Source organism: Oculina patagonica, chromosome 10 (genome assembly GCF_052425735.1).
Source record: "Oculina patagonica isolate OP01 chromosome 10, crgOcupat, whole genome shotgun sequence".
NCBI classification, from domain to species: Eukaryota; Metazoa; Cnidaria; class Anthozoa; order Scleractinia; family Oculinidae; genus Oculina; species Oculina patagonica.
The window spans coordinates 8,589,084-8,611,166 of NC_135767.1; the positions used below are offsets into that span (position 1 = coordinate 8,589,084).

General features: G+C 39.2%; 2 protein-coding genes and 1 non-coding gene across 3 annotated transcripts in view; 2 read left to right on the plus strand and 1 right to left on the minus strand.

The window, feature by feature from the left end:
• Window positions 1-15,317, plus strand: part of LOC144629312 (28S rRNA (cytosine-C(5))-methyltransferase-like) — a 15,558-nt gene extending 241 nt beyond the window's left edge. Inside the window, exons 2-11 of the mRNA XM_078487540.1 lie at window positions 2,481-2,539; window positions 3,698-3,887; window positions 7,126-7,250; window positions 8,623-8,751; window positions 10,118-10,233; window positions 10,941-11,049; window positions 11,790-11,918; window positions 12,386-12,493; window positions 13,562-13,670; window positions 14,885-15,317. Coding sequence (XP_078343666.1) covers window positions 2,481-2,539; window positions 3,698-3,887; window positions 7,126-7,250; window positions 8,623-8,751; window positions 10,118-10,233; window positions 10,941-11,049; window positions 11,790-11,918; window positions 12,386-12,493; window positions 13,562-13,670; window positions 14,885-15,300 — 1,490 coding nt within the window. The 3' untranslated portion in view covers window positions 15,301-15,317. The remainder of the gene's footprint in view (window positions 1-2,480; window positions 2,540-3,697; window positions 3,888-7,125; window positions 7,251-8,622; window positions 8,752-10,117; window positions 10,234-10,940; window positions 11,050-11,789; window positions 11,919-12,385; window positions 12,494-13,561; window positions 13,671-14,884) is intronic.
• Trnai-gau (transfer RNA isoleucine (anticodon GAU)) lies at window positions 2,323-2,397 on the minus strand. Its single transcript has one exon. It is a non-coding gene; the product is annotated as a tRNA-Ile (tRNA).
• A 1,069-nt stretch (window positions 15,318-16,386) lies between the features above and the next one.
• Window positions 16,387-21,687, plus strand: LOC144629332 (U6 snRNA-associated Sm-like protein LSm3). The gene is made up of 3 exons (XM_078487572.1): window positions 16,387-16,545; window positions 20,134-20,229; window positions 21,450-21,687. The coding sequence occupies exons 1-3, from the start codon at window positions 16,423-16,425 to the stop codon at window positions 21,531-21,533; spliced, it is 303 nt and encodes a 100-aa protein (XP_078343698.1). The 5' UTR covers window positions 16,387-16,422; the 3' UTR covers window positions 21,534-21,687.
• Window positions 21,688-22,083: the final 396 nt, after the last annotated feature.

Sequence of the window (22,083 nt, forward strand, 5' to 3'; positions counted from 1 at the left end):
CTGACAAAATCCTTGCTTGAATATTAAATCACTTTATGCTAATAACAATACATCTCGTTTAAAACTTGATCTGAAAATCTGGTTGTCTACGTCAAGACATTATCGGGAATATCCGCCAAGTTTCAAGAGAATTTTCCTAGAACTTTTGCTATCTTTTTAGCTGTTGCATATCAGTAAAATCGTGTGCTGATCACTATATATAGATGTGCCTTTTCAATAAATGGGTGAAAGAAACTGGAGAATGGGATTCACTAATTGTAACTGTTTACTTAGGCCTTGATGGGATGTTATTGTGAGTCTGTACTGTGTAGTTGTGGTTTCAGATTTCATTTTTATACAATAATGATCTGTTAGATCACAGGTGCAGACTTGATTTCTAGCCATTTTTTGAAGCCTGTGTTTCTTGTCCAGATTTAAAAAATGGTGAGCCTAGCATGAATCATGAAGTGACTAGGAGTATTTCTTCTCCCCCCTGGGTTGAGGGTCCACAATAGGGTTCTGAAATCCCGCCTTCCTGCCTACTTTTTCTTGTTAATCCTGCTATCCCGGCCAAATTATTTAATGACTTCTTTGGTTAAATATTTAAAAAAACGCCACATAGGAAAACATTCACTCATGTGGCCTCCGTGTGCGTGATTAGATGCCTGGACTGTTCACAGCCTCTCAATTTTTCAAAGTAAAAGGGTGAGCGAAGTGAGCGCAAGGCAAGGCACCCAACCGCACATTCCTGCACCTCTCATTTTGAGCTGGCTTCCAGTTCTAGGGGTGGTGAATGGTCCTTAACAAAATGCATGACTCCAAAATTTTAGCCAAATTTCAGGGGTCTCATCGTCTCGAATTTTTCTCTGACGCTTTCTTTGAGTCCGATTTCTTTTTCAAGGCTAAAAAGGTCTCGGGCTCGCAGAAAAGATATCAGTCTCGCAAAGTCTCGCAATACTCTCTCTTGCAATACTTTTCCTGTGTCCAATGGTGGAAAAATATATGAGAAAATAGAGTACAGTTTAAACCTGCGAGTAAGAACCTATTGTTTTTTAAATTAACACAAATTTAGGCTAATTAGGTTCTTAAATAATAGGTTTTTATTTTCTCAGGAAAAAATTTCAATGTTATTAATAAGGGATTTTAGTGGTACTCGCTTTTTTCCTGTATTAATAAAATTTGCATTACATTGCATCTGGGGTAATAAGGCTTCTAGGTTAGAGGATCCAGAAGGTTGACTTATCTTTTTTTCCCAAAAGTAAACATATTAATTTTAATCAATTTTAGAAAATAAGTACCTGTTTTCAAATTTTAATCTAAATAGGTTCTTATAAAAATGGTATCTAATTTGCAAATTTTAGCCTATAGCTAACAGGTTCTTAAATGTTAGGTTCTTACTCACAGGTTTTTACTATACTGTAGAGAGTCCATTTCATCCTCTTTCTTGTGATGAAAACGCAAAAATAGAAATGCCAGAATGTCGGTGTGACAAACATCGCGCACTAGGTAAAAATGGATAAGTTTTGACAGACTAATCTGTATCTGAGATGATAGAAATTTATATTAGGAAGTGAGTTTGATTGAGTGACATAAAACCAAAACCAAAGTAATCACTCGTCATTGAAAACACAAAGCAAGTACAAGTCATGTAACCAGTACGAAGCATTGGAAAACGGTGCAAGCAAGTTGTGATTGATTTTGGTTTTACCCTTGAGTGTTAACAAATGTGCAAGGCAGTGAGGCAAGGCAGTGAGGCATGCGAGGCAAGCAAGGCAGAAATCCTTACTCCCAATAAAAAGGCTAACTGCAAGCTTCCTTAAGCTAACAGTAGGCAAACCAGAGTGCTATTTAGGCTAACCGGAGTGCCATATTTTAGGCTAGCAAAAGTGCTATTTAGGCTAACCGGAATGGATTGCATGCCTTGCTGCCTCGCTCTTTGTGCAACCCTCTTCCTCTGATTGGTTGAAATTGTTGCACAGATTTTTAAAACCAATCAATAAGCCTAGTAATGCAAATCCATAGCAAGTGTGAATTAATAAAGTTGAGATGTTCAACATGACACGAGCATGGGACAAAGAAATATAGAGTCCCCGACGGGAATCAAACCCATTGCCTCCCAGATACCAGTTGGGTGCTCTAACCAATTGAGCTATGAGAGACTCGTTGTGAGCTGGGCCATTTACTAGGTTGATATGGGATGCCTCCTGCATACTGCTAGGATCAGCAATGTAGCAATCATCACATTTGTAGCAAATAATAAAGATGGTAAATTTCAAGCTCTGTAATAAATAATAAAGATAAGATGTTCAACATGACACGAGCATGGGACAAAGAAAAATTCTGAGTCCCTGACGGGAATCGAACCCATGGCCTCCCAGATATCGGTTGGGCACTCTAACCAACTGAGCTACAAGAGACTGAGCTTCGTTGCTCGTTACTTTCCACACTTAAGGAAAACCTTCTCTATTTTGATTAATTGTTAGAATTGTGTTCTTTCCTAGACAGGGGAATTCTGGAAGATATCTTTAAACAAACCAGGCTTTTAAAACTTGAGAAAAAGGTAAGATTATGAAAGTTTGGTGTGCATGAAGATCATGTCAAAAACCTGAAAATATTGATCAATAGAATTTAGTGACAGGTAGTAAAGATGTGTGCCTTGTTCTTACTTATATTTGTGGGAACTTAATTGCCATAAATTTGCAAGACTAAAATTTCACTATCTCATTGATAGCAAAATCTTGTCGAAAGGAACTAAATTTCATGAATATTGAATTCCAAATCTTGATCTACAATTAACCAAGGGACACTCAGAATCAGTGCTTCAGATTTGAAAGTGTTGTTTTTCAACAATATTAAACATAGCTTAAAACAGGAAACATATTCTTTTGCAACAAAGTTCAATATTATACTAATTAAACAGGTACCGGTACATATTTTCAATATTAATAATATATCTGATCTCTGTGTATTTGTTTGTTTCTGAGAAAGATTTCCATCATGATCATGTTAACTGACATTACTGTTAATTAAAAAGGTTTCATAGAAGGGTATAATTATAATTAATGTATCAGTCAATTCCAAGCGAGATCCCCCCCCCCCCCCGGGCAACCGCCGAGCACTTGCAATGACCGCTACTGAGCCCAGATAGTGGGGAATTTGATCGAACTGAAGCCCAGATGGTGGGGCATTTGACCGTTAACAAAATGTGTCATAACTATTAAGCGCTAGCAAGCTCAAGTGCGCGAAGTTAGTATTTGGTTACGTTAATGTAAAGTACCTAGTTTCAATGTATCTATCTTTTCCTATTAAAATTGGCTGATAAATAGGGCACGAGTGTCCATTTAGACCAAGTGTTAATGAGAAGGTAACTGGTCATCATTAGCGAATTAGCTCGTACTCATAGGCAAAACGACCGCGATTCAACGAGAAAACCGATTCACAATGACATTTCAGCCTCGACCGGTGGGGCATTTGACTGTGAAACTGGCCCACATAGTGGGGAATTTGATCAAGCATTTTGAAAAAGGTCAAATGCCCGGGGGTTTGTCCGGGGGGGGGGGGGGTGGGATGATCTCGCTTGGAATTGACTGATACACAAATTTTGTGTCATTAAATTTTGTGATAATATATTTTTGCAACAAAGGAAATTAAGTCTACTGGTGTAAATAAGTAAGTGTAAGTTATACATTATAATTACTAATCTCTCTGATGTATTTAGCTCAAGCATAACTATGCCCTAGTGCTGGTGTATGATTTCCTGTTTGGTCAAGGAATTCAGTGTGGTGGAGAATTGAAGCAGTATATCTCACGGAATAAGGCGGCTCTACAGTCATGTTTAGCACGCTTGAAAGTCAGAGCCAAGGTTCATCGTAATGAGGATCTGTTACCCAAAGAAGCTCTTAAGACAGGTACGATTGATGAGAGATACTAATAATTTGGTCGGTACTAATTTGGGGGGTTTCAAAGTAATTGTGAAATTTAATGTATGCGAAGAAAACATTACGCGAAATTATTTTAAACATGCAAAAATTAATACCATATTACATATCAAAAAAATACAATTAAAAATTGAACTGCAACCAGGATGAGACATATTAAAAGTGTAAAATAGCATTCTCTGGTTTAAAAAGTTAAGAAAAAATATGAGCTTTCGGCTATTTTACTAAAGCCTTTGACGCCCAGGGGGGGTACTTGCAGTATACGTGACGGGGAGGTCCGAAATATTTTTTTGGGGGGGGGAAAATTTACACCCTCGGTATTTTTTTGGGTCAAGAGATCTGTCATGTACTTTTTTAGGACTTAGAGTCTGTTTGATTGAATAAATCAGTATCAAGGTGCTAGGTTTTGTATTTTTTGGGGTAGAAAATTTTGTTGCTAGGTATTTTTTTGGGTGTAAAATTTCAGGCTCATGTATTTTTTTGGGTTCGCAATATGAAGCTCCGTCGGACCCCCCGTCATGAATACTGCAAGTACCCCCCACTGGGCTTTGACGAATGTAAAAAAGATAAAGCGCGTGGTTGGAAATATATACAAGGGAGGGTGTGAAAATAATTAAAAACTAAAATACAATAGAAGTGTAAAAAGCTAAAAAAGGACAAAAACAGACAAATTAAGAATTACAATAAGATAGAATATTGTCTTGGTAACGGTTTGGAGTTATTGTCTGCGCCGACAGTTTTGGCAGTGTGCCAAGATTCTAGTGTTCTTCGAATACGGTAATTGCCTTTGTCTATCACGGTAGCGCCATCAAAGTCAATTGAGTGATTATTTTGCCAAGCATGGTTAGCAACGTTCGAGCCTCTCGTATATTTTTTTTTTTAAGATTTTGTTGATGTTCCTTTCTTCGGGTTTTAAAACATCTGCCCGTTTCTCCTTCGTAACTCCAACAGCAGTCAGCGCACGGAATTTTGTAAACAACATTACATTGGAGATCCAGGGGCTGCCTGAATTTAGGAGAAGGGAATTCTTGTTGCAGGGTTTTATTAACTGGTTTGCTTACTACACGGATGTCATTTTTACGTAACCTGATGAGAGGTAACCATAATGGCTATATTGTTCTCAACTCTTCACAATTTGCCAAAGAAATAGCCAATATGGAAATTTCCGACGACGAAGTGATGGTGTCATTCAACGTGGTGTCGCTATTCACAGCTATTCCTGTCCACAAAGCGTGTGATTACATTCGCGACAAGCTGAACAATGACAGTACTTTACAATCTAGAACAAGCCTAACCACCGACGACATCATCTCTTTATTGGATTTCACTCTCTCCAATGACTATTTTGTCTACAATAACTGTGTATATAAGCAGGTTCACGGTTGTGCTATGGGCAGCCCTGTGAGCCCTATTGTCGCTAATCTTTGCATGGAGGTGGTAGAAGAATTAGCCATCAATAGCTCTACAATTGCACCTAGGATTTGGAAAAGATATGTTGACGATAGCTTCATCATCATTAAGAAAGACGCTGTCCCCTCCTTTCATGACACTTTAAATTCCATTGAGTCAGACTCAAAAATCTCTTTAACTATTGAAGAAGAAAACAATGGCCAAATCTCTTTCTTGGACACCTTGGTTTCCAGGAAAAATGGTGTTATTGTCATCGACGTTTACCGGAAGCCGACACATACAGATAGATATCTGGATTATTCTTCTCATCATGAAATAAAACATAAAGTCAGCACGGCCTCGACCCTCCTACATGTGTATTCCGTGCAGCCAACCTACCTAGCACTTGTGAAGGTAAAGCACGTGAGACTAGTCACGTTACGGAAGCATTGAAAGCCAACGGCTACCCACCAACAGTTATTTCCAACATATTAAAAAAGAAGTCAGCCCCGACAACTTCTCCCCCAGAAGAATTGGTGTCCATGTTCTTCAAATGGGCCGATCCATCTGACATCTTTGGGTTTCGCATGTCTTCCCTATATCCGCGGATTGACTGAACCTCTCACCAGGTTACTTCGTAAAAATGACATCCGTGTAGTAAGCAAACCAGCTAAAACCCTGCAACAAGAATTCCCTTCTCCTAAATTCAGGCAGCCCCTGGATCTCCAATGTAATTTTGTTTACAAAATTCCGTGCGCTGACTGCTGTTGGAGTTACGTAGGAGAAACGGGCAGATGTTTTAAAACCCGAAGAAAGGAACATCAACGAAATCTTAAAAAAAAATTATACGAGAGGCTCGAACGTTGCTAACCATGCTTGGCAAAATAATCACTCAATTGACTTTGATGGCGCTACCGTGATAGACAAAGGCAATTACCGTATTCGAAGAACACTAGAATCTTGGCACACTGCCAAAACTGTCGGCGCAGACAATAACTCCAAACCGTTACCAAGACAATATTCTATCTTATTGTAATTCTTAATTTGTCTGTTTTTGTCCTTTTTTAGCTTTTTACACTTCTATTGTATTTTAGTTTTTAATTATTTTCACACCCTCCCTTGTATATATTTCCAACCACGCGCTTTATATTTTTTACATTCGTCAAAGGTTATAGTAAAATAGCCGAAAGCTCATATTTTTTCTTAACTTTTTAAACCAGAGAACGCTATTTTACACTTTCAAAAAAATACAAATTTTAAATGTTTGGAAATGCAAATATCTACCCTTGAAAATATCTTTCTATCTTGTATTCAACTAGCACCCTTCCTATGGTTACTGTTTTCTTCAGCGCTTATACACGGGAAATCTCGCTAAAATAGTATCCCAAAATAAAGCTTTTTACATCGCGTGGAAAATCTTAAAATTGCAATAAAATAAAAAAACAATCCTCTGTGATATCTTCATTTACCATGGATCGAACTGGGAATGTCTTGAAAATTGCAGCTGCTTGCAACTGCTCTTTTTTAAGATATTGCCAGTGAAGTGTTTGCAAAATATATACTTGGATCCTGCTTCTAGTCAAATCTCAAAAGTGTGAAAAACTCGCTGAAGTACCTCCACTTCCCATTTCCCATGGCCCAACACCTCTCCTTTCAAGTCCCTTACAAGACAAGACATATACAACTTTTTGCAGTTTATTTAGGTCCACACTTCAGTCCTAAAGGTTGTCCACAGTGCTTTTTTTTGCACTTATATCTTAGGCCCTTATTAGTTCTCTGATGCCATAAATTTATTAATTATTTTTTTTGTCTGAATTAGGTTCTATTCCACGGTATGTCAGAATCAACAGAATTAAGACATCATTGGAGGAAGTCATCCAGGATTTCAAACAAAATGGCTTTCAGCAAGTTGAGCCTCAAAATATTGCTTCTTTTGTTGCACAGGTATATATTTACATGTTAACTTTTTACTCGTTTTTACACTGACATATGCTGCACAGGGCAGTCCTCCCTCCAGCGAAGCCCTGGTTTGAATCCTGGCAGAGAGTCATGTTGGCTGAGTTTTGGTACGACCTTGCTCTGCAAATTAATTTTTTTTGTAATTTCCCTGGTTTTCCTCCTTCCTCAAAAGCCAACAGGTTACAACAGCACTCAACTCTGAAAAAGACTTTTGCTCGGGTTGTCAAAACATCAGACACAAACAAACCTACTTTTTCCAGGAAGTTCTACCCTTGCAGAGTAAGGTGTTTAGTCTGTATCCAACTTAGTGACACATCAGGCAAAAGCTTTCCTCCAGTTTCAGAAGAATAAATCGACTCGGAGTTTTCCTACAGCCACTCTCTCGGGTAGGCATGCTAGCCTTTGTGGGGTTACCACCTAGAATTTAATTTGGTGTTACCCATTTATGTAACTGGGTGGAGGGAGGCACTGAGAGAAAAGTTACATGCTAAAAAGCACAATGCATTAACATAATATTTAAAGAGCTTATTAAAAAAATTGAATTCCTGCTTGCCCTTCAGACAAGCACCTATCAAATTTTGCTTGCTCTGGGCAGTTGCTAACTGTCTTAGTTTACTTTTTTACAATTGTAGTCAGCAGACAACTTGTCTGAGCCCTCACCCATTGGGAAAGAGAGAATGTCAAGTTGTAAACTTTTCCCACAGAAAAATCTTCTTGTCCTGGGCAAGTAGACAGCACTTTTTTGAGCCCTGAATAACCCCCCCAGACTGCTCAACTTTAAGACCATTGGGGCACCCCCAGGGGGGTACTCCGGCTTGTAAATGACAGGGATGATCGAAGGATTTTTTTTGGGTTTGAAATTTTCGATAGCGGGATTTTTTTGGGTTGAAAGATTTGGCAAGTATTTTTTTGGGTGACTTGATTCAAGTAGGGGATTTTTTTGGGTATTAAAAACAAACTAAAGTGCCTTGGCGCGGCCTTGGTGTATTTATGGAATGATGAATAATCAAACTCAAGTGTTATTGCCCCTCCTGGTAATTTAGGGGTAATTTGACAAGGGATTTTTTTGGGGGGTTATTTTTGGGCCAGGGATTTTTTTGGGTAATGTCGGAAGACTTAGGGATTTTTTTGGGTCCTGAGTTTTGCCTTCATTCGATCATCCCCGTCATTTACAAGTTGGAGTACCCCCCCCCTGGGGGGGCACCACACCATCGACATTGACTGGGACAATCACACTTATAATAAACAATTGATATCATTTCTGCCAATTTGAAAATGACTGCAAATTGACAGATAACAACAAATGTTTTACAGAAAGAAAGAGAATTTTTAATTTGTTGTTGTTTTTGTTTTTCAGAGCAGGAATTCTGCCAGAAAGGAGTTCATGCATGATAAACACCTTTCAGACTTGTTGGTATTTCCCGCTGGAACAGATCTACACAACCATCCTCTTTATGTCAGTGGAAAAATCCTTCTCCAAGACAAGGTAAAGAAAGTGTGCTCACAGTTCTGCTCACAGTTTACAGCCATTATTGATTTTCAGTGTTATGTGCATTAAGGACGTTCGCGCAAAAATCTTCCAACATGTCAATTTTTCTAAAATTTTCACCACTGTTTGTTCACAAGTTACTTATGTCAGAAATGTAAAAAAATTGGGGATCACCGAATTCGTTTTCAAGATATGATATCTGAAAAATGGTGCTTATTTGGATAAATTTGATTTTGTCACGCGATATGACGGCTGCGGCTTCTTGCAACAAAATATTTTAAATGAACTGATGCACAGGCCACCTTCCTTTGCCCCAATTTATTTGAGTGGGTCTATTGAACAAATATATTTCACTTTTACAGTCCCTTAGAGTAAACTTTGTCTTTAACAAAGTTTGCAAACGTTCAAAACAGAAAAATGTTGCAAAATTTGAGGTTATTTATTCTGAAAAAAATGGGGGTCACCGACCGTTTAAAAGAGGAAATTGCAAGCAAAGTTAATGCAACCGATACCCACCCTATATGTGTTTGGAAAGTTTTCCCAGCACGCACACTCATGCATGACGTGGCGTGACATTGCGACATGAGTTAAGTGCGCAGTAAGAATGCGCATAAGCAATTAGCACAAACGTCCAGTGGAACCAGGCCAAGGGAGCGTCACAAGTTTCTCAACGGTCTATTACAAATGCACTAACCATAAGTCTATGCGTGCTATTCTTGCACCAAGCTCTCTGTTCAGTGTCAGCAAAGTTTTAATTTACATTTATCTAGATCAATAAAAAATTTACGTTTTTTATAATCTAGCTTTGTAGGGAAATATGTGAAGTGCAGTGGGCAGTGTACATAGCCTTTCACACACATTGCAGAGCTAGGTCACTAGATACCCGGGGGGGGGGCACTTCCTATAAATGGGCTAATGGGGATGTGCCGCTGGATGGGGTCGCATTTTCATGACTGGACTGACTATAATGGGGTCGCCATTTCAAGCATTTTTTATAGGGTGACTAGAATGGGGTCACACTTTTCCGGGATTTTGAGAGTACGAAAATCTGGCAAGTTGTGATTTATGAACGGAAATATTCGCCGAAAAAAATGTTACCGTATTTATTGTTGTTGTTCAATATTTGACAAACGGCTCCCAGAAAGTGACTAAGTTGGGGTCGTAAAAATTAAATTTACCCAAAAGTGACTAAGATGGGGTCTATAATTGGCCATAGAATATGACTATAATGGGGTAGGGGTTCTGAGAGGCCAGCGGCACATACCCAACAAAAATTTACCCAAGTACCCCCCCCCCATGCACTGCTCTTTATTGCAGCTGTTTTACAGAGTACTAACTGTGCATATTTTTATTCTGGGTATAGGCCAGTTGTCTCCCGGCACATGTCCTAGCTGCACCTTCTGGATCTCATGTGATTGATGCTTGTGCTGCTCCAGGAAACAAGAGTAGCCATGTGGCAAGCTTGATGAACAATAAAGGGTACGATTTGAAAAACATTTAATAATCTGAAATTTAAGTTAATTGCAGTGCTAGTTATAGGTTGCGAAAGGCTTGAATTATATTATTGGTACTTCTGGTTGAAATCCTAGTGTGTGACCATTGAGCATTACTTTTATGTGGTACTGTTTATCATGCTGTATAAGGTGGTTCTAACTTTTACGTCTGTGGGTGAAACACTTACTAGTGTGACCATTCAATTGAAAGCTACTGAACAGTACTTTTATGTGGTACCGATACTGTTTGTTATGCTGTACAAGGTGGTTCTAGCTTTTAAGTTTGTGGATATAATCCTAGTGTGTGACCATTCAAATGAAAGCTATTGAACAGTACTTTCATGTGGTACTGTTTATTATGCTGTACAGGGCGATTCTAACTTTTAAGTTTGTGGATGAAAACCTAGTCTGTGACCATTCAAATGAAAGCTATTGGGAAGTGCTTTCATGTGGTACTGTTTATTATGCTGTACAAGGCACTGGTTCTAAATTTTGTCTGTGGATGAAACCATTAGTGTGTGACCATTCAAATTAAAGCACTCAAGACTGAAGTACTTTTATTTGTTACTGTAAAGACCACAAATGAATCCCATAAGCAGTATTTTCATGCAAAACACTGTTTGCTTTTTAATATTTTGCAAAACTGAAGTCTGGGAAAAGGCTTAATTAAGATTGCGGAAACTTTTTTTGCAGAAAGATATTTGCATTTGACACTGATGGTAAAAGGCTGACAGTAATGCAAAGACTCATGAGGACTGCTGGTGTAGAGTGCGTGACAACAACAAACTGCAGTTTTTTGGAGGTGAGAATCTAGACTGTTCACAGTCCCCTAGATTTTTCCATGAAGTTGTGAAGGTTGATCATAATTTTTTACCCAGATGTCTATTTACCATAGTAGAAGGTTGAGAAGATATGGGTACGACGTTAGGTGGGTCGTTTAAACCTCGAGGAACCGCCATCTCGGTTTCTAAATGCGAGTGAAAACTGGGGAGAGTACTAAATGTCTGTGGGTATGGGGCGCTGGGGGTTATTAGAAACCAAGATGGCAGCCCCCTGAACTCAACAATCAACCTCTATGACTTCACAGAAAAACAGGGGACTTAAAACAGTTTGACTAGTGAGAATCATGAAATTATGGTTCAAGATGCGGTATTTTAATTGTTAGTGAAGTGGACTCCGGGATGGATAAAACTAAACTGTCATCTGAATAAATCAATATCCAGTAGATAGCACAGTTGGTTAGTTGGTCTGAGTTTAACTGGAGTTGAGAACAGGCCTAATGAGCTACTTTGGCGGCAAAAAAGGACAAAAATAAACTTATTTAGTATCATCCAATAGGCTTCTTTCAATATTTGAAAATTCAGCCTAGTAGCAAGGCTTAGAGGACACAAACAAAAGAAATTTTACAAGCATATCATGTTAATTCATTTCTTTTGTTTGTGTCCTCTAGGCCTTGCTACCAAGCTGAATTAAAAATTAATGTATCCGAAGAAGCCTATTTACAAACTGAACCAGTTGGTATTTTTCATTTCTATGTTCTAGGTAGACCCCTTAGATGAGAAATACAGTAAAGTTCAGTACATTGTAGTAGATCCATCTTGCAGTGGGTCAGGGATTGTTAGTAGGATGGACAACTTAATCGACAATGCAGAAGATGAGTGCAAGAAAAAGGTGAGATGAGTAATGCCAGCAGACTCTTTTTTAGACACTTCTTTAGTGTGTGGTAAACCAGTATCTGAATCAACTGAATAGGCCCAAGTTTCTTACCAAGGAAGTGTGTGACTCATGTTATCAAAGGTCGTCCTATGTGCCATAACTTATGCACTTCTTTTGGAGCAGATGGGTGAGGCAGGGGGGTGTTACTCCACTATGTAAGCTGTATAGGTATGTGTTGCCCCAAAGGGCGTGGTTTTTGAGACGATTAGGTTTTGAAACAGGGTCATGCATTTTACTATTTTGGTTTGAAATTGGGTGTGGTTTTTAAGGGACCCGCAACAGCGTGTTTCTCTCGGCAAATTTTTGAGGATGAAGAACTTAATTAATCTTCAGCTGCCTGCATTTAATTAATAAGTTAATTATTCTCCTTCTTTTTTACTTGAATGATAAATGCAGATATTGTCCATTTTCTCTATCTGTAGCAAAGACTGGAGTCACTCGCCAAGTTTCAGCTGTCAGTGCTGAACCACGCCTTGTCCTTTCCCTTTGTGAAGAGGGTAGTCTACTCGACATGCTCCGTTCATCAACAGGTACTTACACTGGGAGGAGTATCTTTTCCCCATTAACTGCCCAGCTAACGTCGAACCTCTCTGGTTTTTTGTCTCGTGAGAAAAAGAGGCAGCCAAGCTGCTCAGGCTAAAACCGTAAAATTCTGGTTATAAGCCCTGGGCTTATACAACTTCGTAAGGGGTTTTGGGTGGGCTTGTAAACGCAGGGGCTTATATCCCGAGGGAGGGGGGGGGGCTTATATGTGGAATAAAACAAAAACGTTTCGAAACGAGTCGCGGCAGTGTCGATCGAAATACGTTTTTAAGTTAAAAAATTTATAATAAAGCAACATTTAGCCCTGTTCAGTACTGTCTTTTAGCAGAGGGGGCTAATATCTGGGGGGCGGCTTATAACCGCATGTATTTTAGATGGGCCTATTACCAGGTGGGCTTATAACCGGAATTTTACTATTTTACTATTGTCGTGAAAACCCGAAATGGTTTTCAAGGTGATTTTGCCTTCGCTTGCTGGATCGTTCTTGAGAATGTGTAGCCAATGTAATTGTGAGATTGCTGGTGGTGTAACTAACTTGCATATGTACAATCATTGACAAACGTGTTGACACACAATCAATTTAGGCCCTATTTTATTGTTAATTTGACTAATTTCCTGGACTAATTTCATCCTTTTGCCCCACTTTTCCAACCCTCCTTCCCCCTTTCAATGTTGTAGTTTGTTTCTAGTAGCCCTTTGCTACAATTTTACAACATTGGATGGGGGGAGGGGGTATTTTAGCAGACAGTCATGAAATTTAAAAACTAGTGGCAAATTTGCCATTATTACAGCAGAGCGAAGTCAATGTGTCAACTACTTTTGTCAAAGATTGTAGCATTCTCTGTAGTTCGCCACGTAGATGGTGGAGAGAGAGGTGGCTGTTTTGTGGAATTAGCCGCTCAGTACGAGTCACACTGGTTCCATACGCGAGTCACGTGCTGCACGCGTGACCCGCGTGTGAGTAACGCATGTGTGTGTGAGTCACGCGTTTTATCCGCCCAACTGTAAATACGTGCTATGAAAATTACTAATGGTTTCGTGTTTACCACTTAAAGGAAAACGAAGACGTGGTTCAGGCGGCTTTGAAAGCGAATGGCGACAGATATACGCTGGGTCATCCTCTACCCTCATGGACACACAGAGGAATAGGTGTCTTTCCAGAAGGTGGGTGTTGAGACTGTTATGAGAATAGGGAATTTAAAGGAGGCAAACTTTTTGTTGATAAAATTACCATCAAATTTCAAACCCGGGGGGGGGGGGGGGAGTACTCGAAAAAGTTTTGTACGGGGAGGCTCCGCCCGAAGATCCAACCCCTTACCCTTTTATATACCATTTTGATAGAAAAGGTACCCCTTTTGTATACCTTTTATTGCAAAAACGCGCCCCTTTCATATACCTACACGACATCACATTACCTAAAACGGGATGTTTTCTTGTCATTTTTATGTAGCGCTTAATAAATTAAAACGATACATCCAAAAGTTGCGTCTGCTAGAAATATTTAATGTAAAGGCCTTTTAAAATATCATTGTGGAAGATTTCCCTACCCTTTCATATACCTAAATTTGTGAAATCCCTACCCTTTTATATACCTGGAGCCTGAAAAAGGTACCCCTTTTGGGCGGAGCCTCCCCGTATAGGCCATTATAGGGAGTACCCCCCCGGGATTTCAAATCAAAGAAAAAAGGATAGAGAAACACCAAAGAGGTAAATAAAGATTGAGGAAAATTGAGACAGATTTCGAACAACAAACTTATTAAAACCGAAAACTCTCAAGATCACCGAAAAAGCTACTGTAACAGTGTACTGAACGTAAACGTTGAAGGGGGGTTGGGGGGGGGGGGGGGGGAGAAACCAAAAGTGCAGTCGAACTTAAGTGACAAGGGATTACGAAGGCAGACTTGAATTTCTGTCTCTTTCAGACAAGTTGACCTGTTTGTAATAAGGAGGTGTTCGTAAGGGGAGGTTCGACTCTACAATGTTCGCTTTCTTCATTACAAATGTTGTTTTGACTGACTGGCTGACTGACTGACTGACTGACTGAATGCCTGCCTGCCTGCCTGACTGGCTTACTGACTGACTGACTGACTGTCTAACTGACTCTCTGTCTGACTGACTGACTGTCTGACTGACTCACTGACTGTCTGTTTGTCTGACTGACTGACTCACTGACTGTCTGTCTGACTGACTGTCTGACTGACTTTATACTTTAAACTTTTTTTAATAGTCAGCTCCCCACAGGGAGCTGACTGGCTGACTGACTGAATGACTCACTGACTCACTGACTGACTTACTTCAAGGATTGAATTGATGACGGGTTGTTACTGTGACTTTTGTTTAATTTTGTATTTTTCTTTTTTCTCCTTTCCTTTTCACAGCGGAGAAGTGCATTCGAGCCTCACCCGATGAGGATTTCACCAACGGTTTTTTTGTAGCACTCTTCGTGAGAAAAGACAGCGAGATGGAACACAAACCCACGGAATGTAATGACATGTCGCCTAAAAGGAAGAGAAAAAACTCAAAGAGGGATGAATCTAGGGATCTGTTATCACAGTTAACAAACAAAGACAACAACGAGGAGCCATCGATGCCATTAACACATGTTACAGTTAGATCTGACCACGATGATTTATCACCAAAGAAGAAACGTCGTAAAAGTAACAAGAAACCAAAGGACATGAAAAAACAGGAAGAAAATCAACCTTTGACTGCAGGAGGAATTCTAGGATTGAGTAATACTAGAAAGAAAAAGAATAGAAAGAAGAAGAATAAAAAAGTGTCTGTTTGCTCTTGATATGTTACGGAATTGTTTCTTTTGGCCAATGCTATGCTTTGTCTTGTTTTCTTTTACATAAAGTGACATACGATTATTCTAAGCGTGTTACATGATGCTATCCTCGGAGACCCAGGGGCAGTTAGTGGGGCGAGGGAAACGCGAAAATGCGGGTATTTTCGCGTTTCCCTCGCCCACTTACTGCCCCTGGGTCTGCGAGGATGACAGTCTACTTGCACTTCTCTATAAAATCGGGCTCAATCGGGCTACGAATTAGTATCAAAATCATCCTATTTGTACCACGTGATGAGTTTTGTCAGGAGCCATAATCGGGGACCCGATTATGGCTCCTGGTTTTGTCCAATGAGAGCGCGCGGAAATTAATCGTTGGGTTAATTATACCCGAGGATTTTCCCAGTTTTCAAAATTGTTCTTTGCGTCTATGCGTCCAGATTTCCTCCAAAATAAAGTAGAGCTATATGTTTCGAACAGGTTTGAATGCCAGTAGAATTCCTATGACATTTAGCAGGAAGATTTTGATTAAAATATTGACGAATAATAAACACAAACAGCGTTCACTTTGCTTCAAAAATGATACGACTGTCCTTTTTAGAGAGCGAAAATATCTACACATTTCCAATGAAACCACTTCGTTCCATCCTATGGTCAGATTGTTCCACAAAATATACATTGTCTTTCAGTTAGCGTGTGGGGTCTCACATGCTAAATTTTGCTTCAGCGAATCAGTACAAGTCTCTGTCCTCCGTGTAGGGAGTTATTTTCGTTTGCAAATGCGTCCTGGAATTTGCTTTTCGGAGAAAAGACGATAGAACCAAAATTGGAGAAGGAGTGATGTTTCCTAGTCCGTGGTGTCGCGAAAAAAGATCTATTTTTTCATGCCAGGTTATCCAAACAGAATTTAGACTGTAAGTCTAGCTATTTCATTTTTTGGAAGGTAGTTAACAAGTATTTGACAAGGTAAAGAACCCTTCTACATATGTACCGTGGAACCGTGTACTCCAAATGGCGTGAAATTAAATACAATTGACGTGTGACGCTTCCTCCCCTCCCTAATCCTGTCTTCGCCGCCCCACCCTCTCCTCCCATCGATCACGCGGCTTTCGTCCTCGTGCGTAAAACAAAATGGCGGAAGATGAAGCAGCAACGAACACTGTGGAAGAACCACTTGATCTTATACGCCTCAGTCTGGATGAGAGAATATATGTGAAGCTAAGAAACGATAGAGAACTCAGGGGAAAACTACACGTAAGTTGTTTTGCTCATTGTTGATTTATTTCTGTGGAAAGATACTTGTTGAGCTGTGCTGTTATACGTTTGACAGCTGAAATGCACTGCAGTACGAAATTGCTGTACTGTACTAAGTAAGCTAACATAAAATGTTATTGGCCTAAAAAGTGCAAGATATGGGTTCACTCGAACCCTGTTAAACACTTCATTTCTTGTCAGTAGTTAAGTATTTGTATAAAACAATAATAACAAAAATTCAGAAGGAAAATTCGCAGAAAATTCTATACATGTATTTTACTAATCAAACATGCTTCAACAAAAATTTATCTGCAACCCAGTTTATAAATCGAATTGATTGGGTTGGATTGCAGTCGATAAGTCAAATAACACCTTTAAGCAAAAATATGAATGTATGATTGCATTTGATTTCTGTACACCTTATGGTAAAAAACTTCTGAATCAATAGTTTGAGTAAGGTATACCAATAAGTATAAACGTTAGCTCTTAATAGTTTAGCTTTTCTGGGCACCTGGGCTCATGGATTAAAGAATGAGGAATACACTAGTTCACCCTGCCAGCAGAGCCTCTTTTAACTTCTCTGCAGTTGAGATTTGGGAAGTAGAAAGAGGCTCTGCATACATCATGTCATTTCTTTGAAGTCGCCGCAGCCCCAAAGTTTGGGCTAGTCAGCCTGGATAAAACTGGTTTTTGCTGCGCAAGCATTAATTTTTTTGAAAAACTGACGGTTAAGACGGAGCCCACACTGCGCTCTCGAAAGCGCAAGAGCTGACGATTGCTCTCGCCATCTGCTGCTGTTTTTGCAAGTTTTTTCGCAAACCAAGAAGAAATTCCACGGTTAAAATCGCAAATCTCTACCATAAACTAACTAATAAGACCACAAGCGGTGCTTGACATGTATTTACTGAAGGAATTCAGACACTTTTTGAAGAAATGAATTTGTAAAACAAACACTTTGTTCACGCTGTCGTGTACGATCCGTCACGCCATTCCGCGCGTGCATGCTAAGATTAAGTGGTTCTCGCGCAAGCTTAACACGTAAGCCTCGCGCATGCTCAACAAAGATTTGACGCGATTCTTGCAGAGCCCTTTCTTCTCAGAGTATATCAGTGGAAGAGAAAGGGCTCTGCTCGCAGGGTGACACCAGTTTTGGTGGCGATTTTGGTTGGTGGCGAATTTCCCTGGTGGCGAGGTGACCAGATACCAAGCCTATGTTTGGCTTTGTAGTGGCCCATCAGGCCTGATCTTATCCTGGTTTCAGTAGCATGAAGTAACTAGGAGTATTTCTACTCCCCCCTGAATTGGAAATTTCTACTCCCCCCTGGATGGGATTCTAGTCTATTGCAGTTACCTCCAGCATTAAATTTACTGGTACCCACTTATAGCTTGATGGAGTGAGGCACTGTGAGAGTTAAGTGTCTTGTCCAAGAACATAACACAATCACCCAGACGACTTCATCCGGAGTACAGCACGCTAAACATTAGGTCACCTCTCCTCCCATCTTTCTAGTAGAAACCTTTTCTTAGTCTTATTCCAGCTTACAATAATTTTTTTTGATTCAACTTCTTTTTAAAAAAGTGTATAAATGTCACATGGGTTATTGCTAAGAATGGACATCTTTAATATCAGCAAAGTTGTAAATGAGTCAAGAAAAACACCTAATTATATTAAAATCTCAATTTCTCAAATCCCAGGGGGAAATAAAAAACTGGTTTGAGATAGAACCGACAGGTAGTTTGAGAAATCAGGGTTAAAATTGCAGTGTTTGAGTGAGGGAAGGTAAACCACTTTAGTTTTGGTTCAAGATATTGGGAGGTTTAAGAAATCGAGAGTTCGAGAAATAGGATTTCCACTCTATTGCAATAAACTCGTTATTTGTGGGTTCCTACAATAATTATTTGTCTTGTTTTTGCGAATATTCTAATGCATGTTGTTGTTGTTGAATTAATTGCTGCCGATAGGCAGCCTTCATATTCTTGAAACCATTTGAGAAGTTTCGTTCGTTCGTTCGTTCGTTCTATCGGATCGTGAATCAGCCAATCAGCAATCCCCTTTAAATACAAGCCAGCCAATCAGCAGTCCCCTTATAATCGATGAAATTCACATGTGCTCCGTTTTGAAGGAAAGTTTATTTAATGGCGTCTCGGACGGTGAATTCAGGACGAAGTTTATCTCCCCTTGTAAATAAGAAACACATTTTTGGAGTTCAAAATGGAAAGAACTAACCCTAGAGAACACTCGACCGCCTAAAAACAGGATACCAAGGTCTTCCAAGACCTAAACAGCGATGAACCAGAACAAAGTCAAGTTCAAATGGATGGTAAATGTCTTCAAATGTTGATTTGCTTTATAATCGTTTAGCTGATTTCTTGAAACTGGATTCAATGATTTGGAAATTTATGCTTTGTTGCAAACATGCGTGTATTCCCGCACGCAACATTGATGCAAGGAAGTCGAAAGTCGTTTGCTTCAAAAGGCAAATGTATCGTGCTTATTTAAATAAAATGTGGCCGACCTTTTAGTTTTATTTTGTATTTGTAATTCTCTGTTGCTTTCCGTGAGCATCTGGGGAAAAACATGCGTGTATTCCCGCACGCAACATTGATGCAAGGAAGTCCAAACTCGCTTGCTTCTAAAGGCAAATGTACCGTGGGCTAAACTTCAGAATACCCGGCCACAATTCCGTGACATTAAAGTTCTGCTCCCGCAGTCCCGCAGTCAATAAATATTTGCATATGGAAACAAAAGAGAAATAATAAGAAGCATGCTCCCGCAGTCCTGTAGTCCCGTAGTCATCCGCAAATAAAAAACTTACGCTAACGCATGAAAATACCACGTTCTTTAATCGAAAACAAACACGCTACACATGAATATTCCTCGTTCTATAATCCATGAGACGAAAACAAGCACGATACACATAAACTTACGCTAACATGAACATACCTCGTTCCATAATCCATGTGCCGAAAACAAACACGCTACACATGAATATTCCTCGTTCTAAAATCCATATGCCGAAAACAAACACGCTACACATGAATATTCCTCGTTCTATAATCCATGAGCCGAAAACAAGCACGATACACATAAAAAACTCTTATAATTTAATGATTGACATCGCGACTGCGGGACCACGGGAGCACGAGATTAATGTCACGCAATCGTGGCCGGGACCGTGCTTATTTAAATAAAATGTGACCGTCCTTTTAGTTTTATTTTGTATTTGTAATTCGTAGTTTACATTAGGGAAGTGGCGTTCTGTAAAACCTTAAAAATTTGCATAATCGGATTGAAATTTGATACAAACTTAATACAAGTTGTTTTCATTGAGACGCGTGGGAAGTTATTGTTATCTTTCCATCAGAAAATATTTATGAAGTTATTTTTCTGTACATTCAAATATTCTTGAAGTTTTACTAACTATGGCTACGGCAGCACTTTACTTCTCATTGAGAACTACTAGTTAATTAAATTAACTCAAAAAGGGATCTAGAACAATGTTTCCCATCATGTAACTTCTTGCTTGTTCAATTACATAAAATTTTTGGCTGATGCTATATTTTGATTGTTATATAATGCATTTTCAGGCCTTTGATCAGCATCTCAACATGATCTTGAGTGAGGTTGAGGAAACAATAACAACTGTTGAAATAGATGAAGAAACTTACGAAGAACTTTTCAAGGTTAGTTAAAAAACATTTGCAGGCAGAATTTGTCAAACATTCTGGACACAACTTAACAGCCAGCATATTGCAAAAAGCCACTAAGTTGCAGGATTGCAGAAAAACAGCTCATGCTCATTTGCATCTCATTAAATAAAAAATAATAACAAAACAGCACATTTGTTATAATTTTATGCCTCGTTCTTTTAAAGCACTGATTTTCTGCAAGCCCGCACCTCACTTCAAAAAAAAAGACCAAGAAAGATCGCAGGCCAAAGAGAACATAATGCAGCCTATTATTTTCAAAAAACCGTTGTACTAGTCCAAGAGTTTTAAAAAACACTATTGCTGGAACAGTTTTGCTTTTATAGAAATGAATGATCACACAATGACATCAGACACTCAGGGCATTTTTGCAGATAATTTAACCTGCACCCCAGATGTACATCAATTTTTTGGTAGAAAAGTGGCAGTGGTATTTATGAGATATGAAAGCCCTAACCCTTCCTACATTCATCACTGAATCCGCGCGTATACAAACAAAGATTTTGCGACAGATTTTTTCTCGTTCTTAAATCCAAACAAATTAAAGTAGGAAAAAAATAAAAACATTATTTAGCGGCCTAGATCGGTCCGTATTGGGAAAAACTGCACCCTTGGTCTTGAGCACGTACTCAAGACCTCGGGTACAGTTTTTCCCGATTAAATTACCGTTTTACGTTTACTCCCGCCTTAAATGCAAACCCTAAATCTGTGGCTTTAGTGTTTTATGTTAGGGTAAGGCATTCAGCAGAACTTCTGTGCAATCATTTGGTCAGAACTGAGAGCACAGACTCTAGCCAAGTCTGATTTCAAAGTCCAGAATTTATGGATGTTGAGTCTTTGTGCACAAACTCAAAGTTTATTCTGCTCAAAGCTGATTTGCTGACAATTGGTAATGAACACTCTGTACATTCTCAAAAAACTGAACTTCGCCAGAGACTGCATTTTTGCTGCTGAGCAAAAGAATAGCGTCCTTGGGGAAAGGGGGCGGGGGAGAGAGAGATTTTCACATTTGGTGTTTGGGAAAATAACGTTCTTCAGTGCTGGGTATACGTACTAGTAAAAAGCTGCGAGTTATCTAAAGGTTTTTAGTATTTTTGACAAATCACAGGATGTCTCTTGAGTAGAGAGGAAGAACATCATGATTCTGTTTAATATGGCTATAAGTCATTCTTTTGAATTATTTTGTTTTTCAACAGACAACAAAAAGGAGCATACCCATGCTGTTTGTAAGAGGAGATGGTGTCATCTTAGTCTCGCCGCCATTACGTGTTGGACTATAAGATCAACAAGGACACACTGTTTATCATTATATCAGCAATGATGGAACTTCACTGACTAGCTGTTGTCAAGAAAAGCTGTATTTATAGTTTTTGATACTTGCCCTTTGTTTCCACAAAATAAAAATAAGTCAAAAAATAAAACTATACAAACCAACCCTTTCAATGCAATTGAGTCTTTTGTCAATGAGTGCCAACTAGACTTAAAAGTCAAATTTATGTCAATGAGGAGATCAAAGAATGTGGGGCATATACAAAGGACACCATCACAATACAAATCTCAGTGGATTTTACTACGCCTGTCAGCTGATTATGCAATGAGGGAAGTTCCGCGTCCAAGTTTTACCGTTAAAACTCTGCTGTTGTCAGGGGCGACAGAGCTTGTTACCATTGGTAACATTTTGTGCTATTGATGTCAGCTCTGTCGCACTTTTCAGTGATTCAACTATCAGGCAAACAAGACTGCTGACGTCAATGGCACAAGATGTTCCAATGGAAACAAGCTCTGTTGCCCCTGAAAACAGCAGAGTTTTAACGGTGAAACTTAGGCAAG

What these genes read in the sequence shown, in the direction of transcription:
- LOC144629332 (XM_078487572.1), top strand. Translation starts at nt 16,423, where the DNA reads ATGGCGGAAGATGAAGCAGCAACGAACACTGTGGAAGAACCACTTGAT. An exon ending in AACTCAGGGGAAAACTACAC is followed by an intron (nt 16,546 to 20,133) that starts GTAAGTTGTTTT and finishes ATGCATTTTCAG; the next exon opens with GCCTTTGATCAGCATCTCAA. An exon ending in CTTACGAAGAACTTTTCAAG is followed by an intron (nt 20,230 to 21,449) that starts GTTAGTTAAAAA and finishes GTTTTTCAACAG; the next exon opens with ACAACAAAAAGGAGCATACC.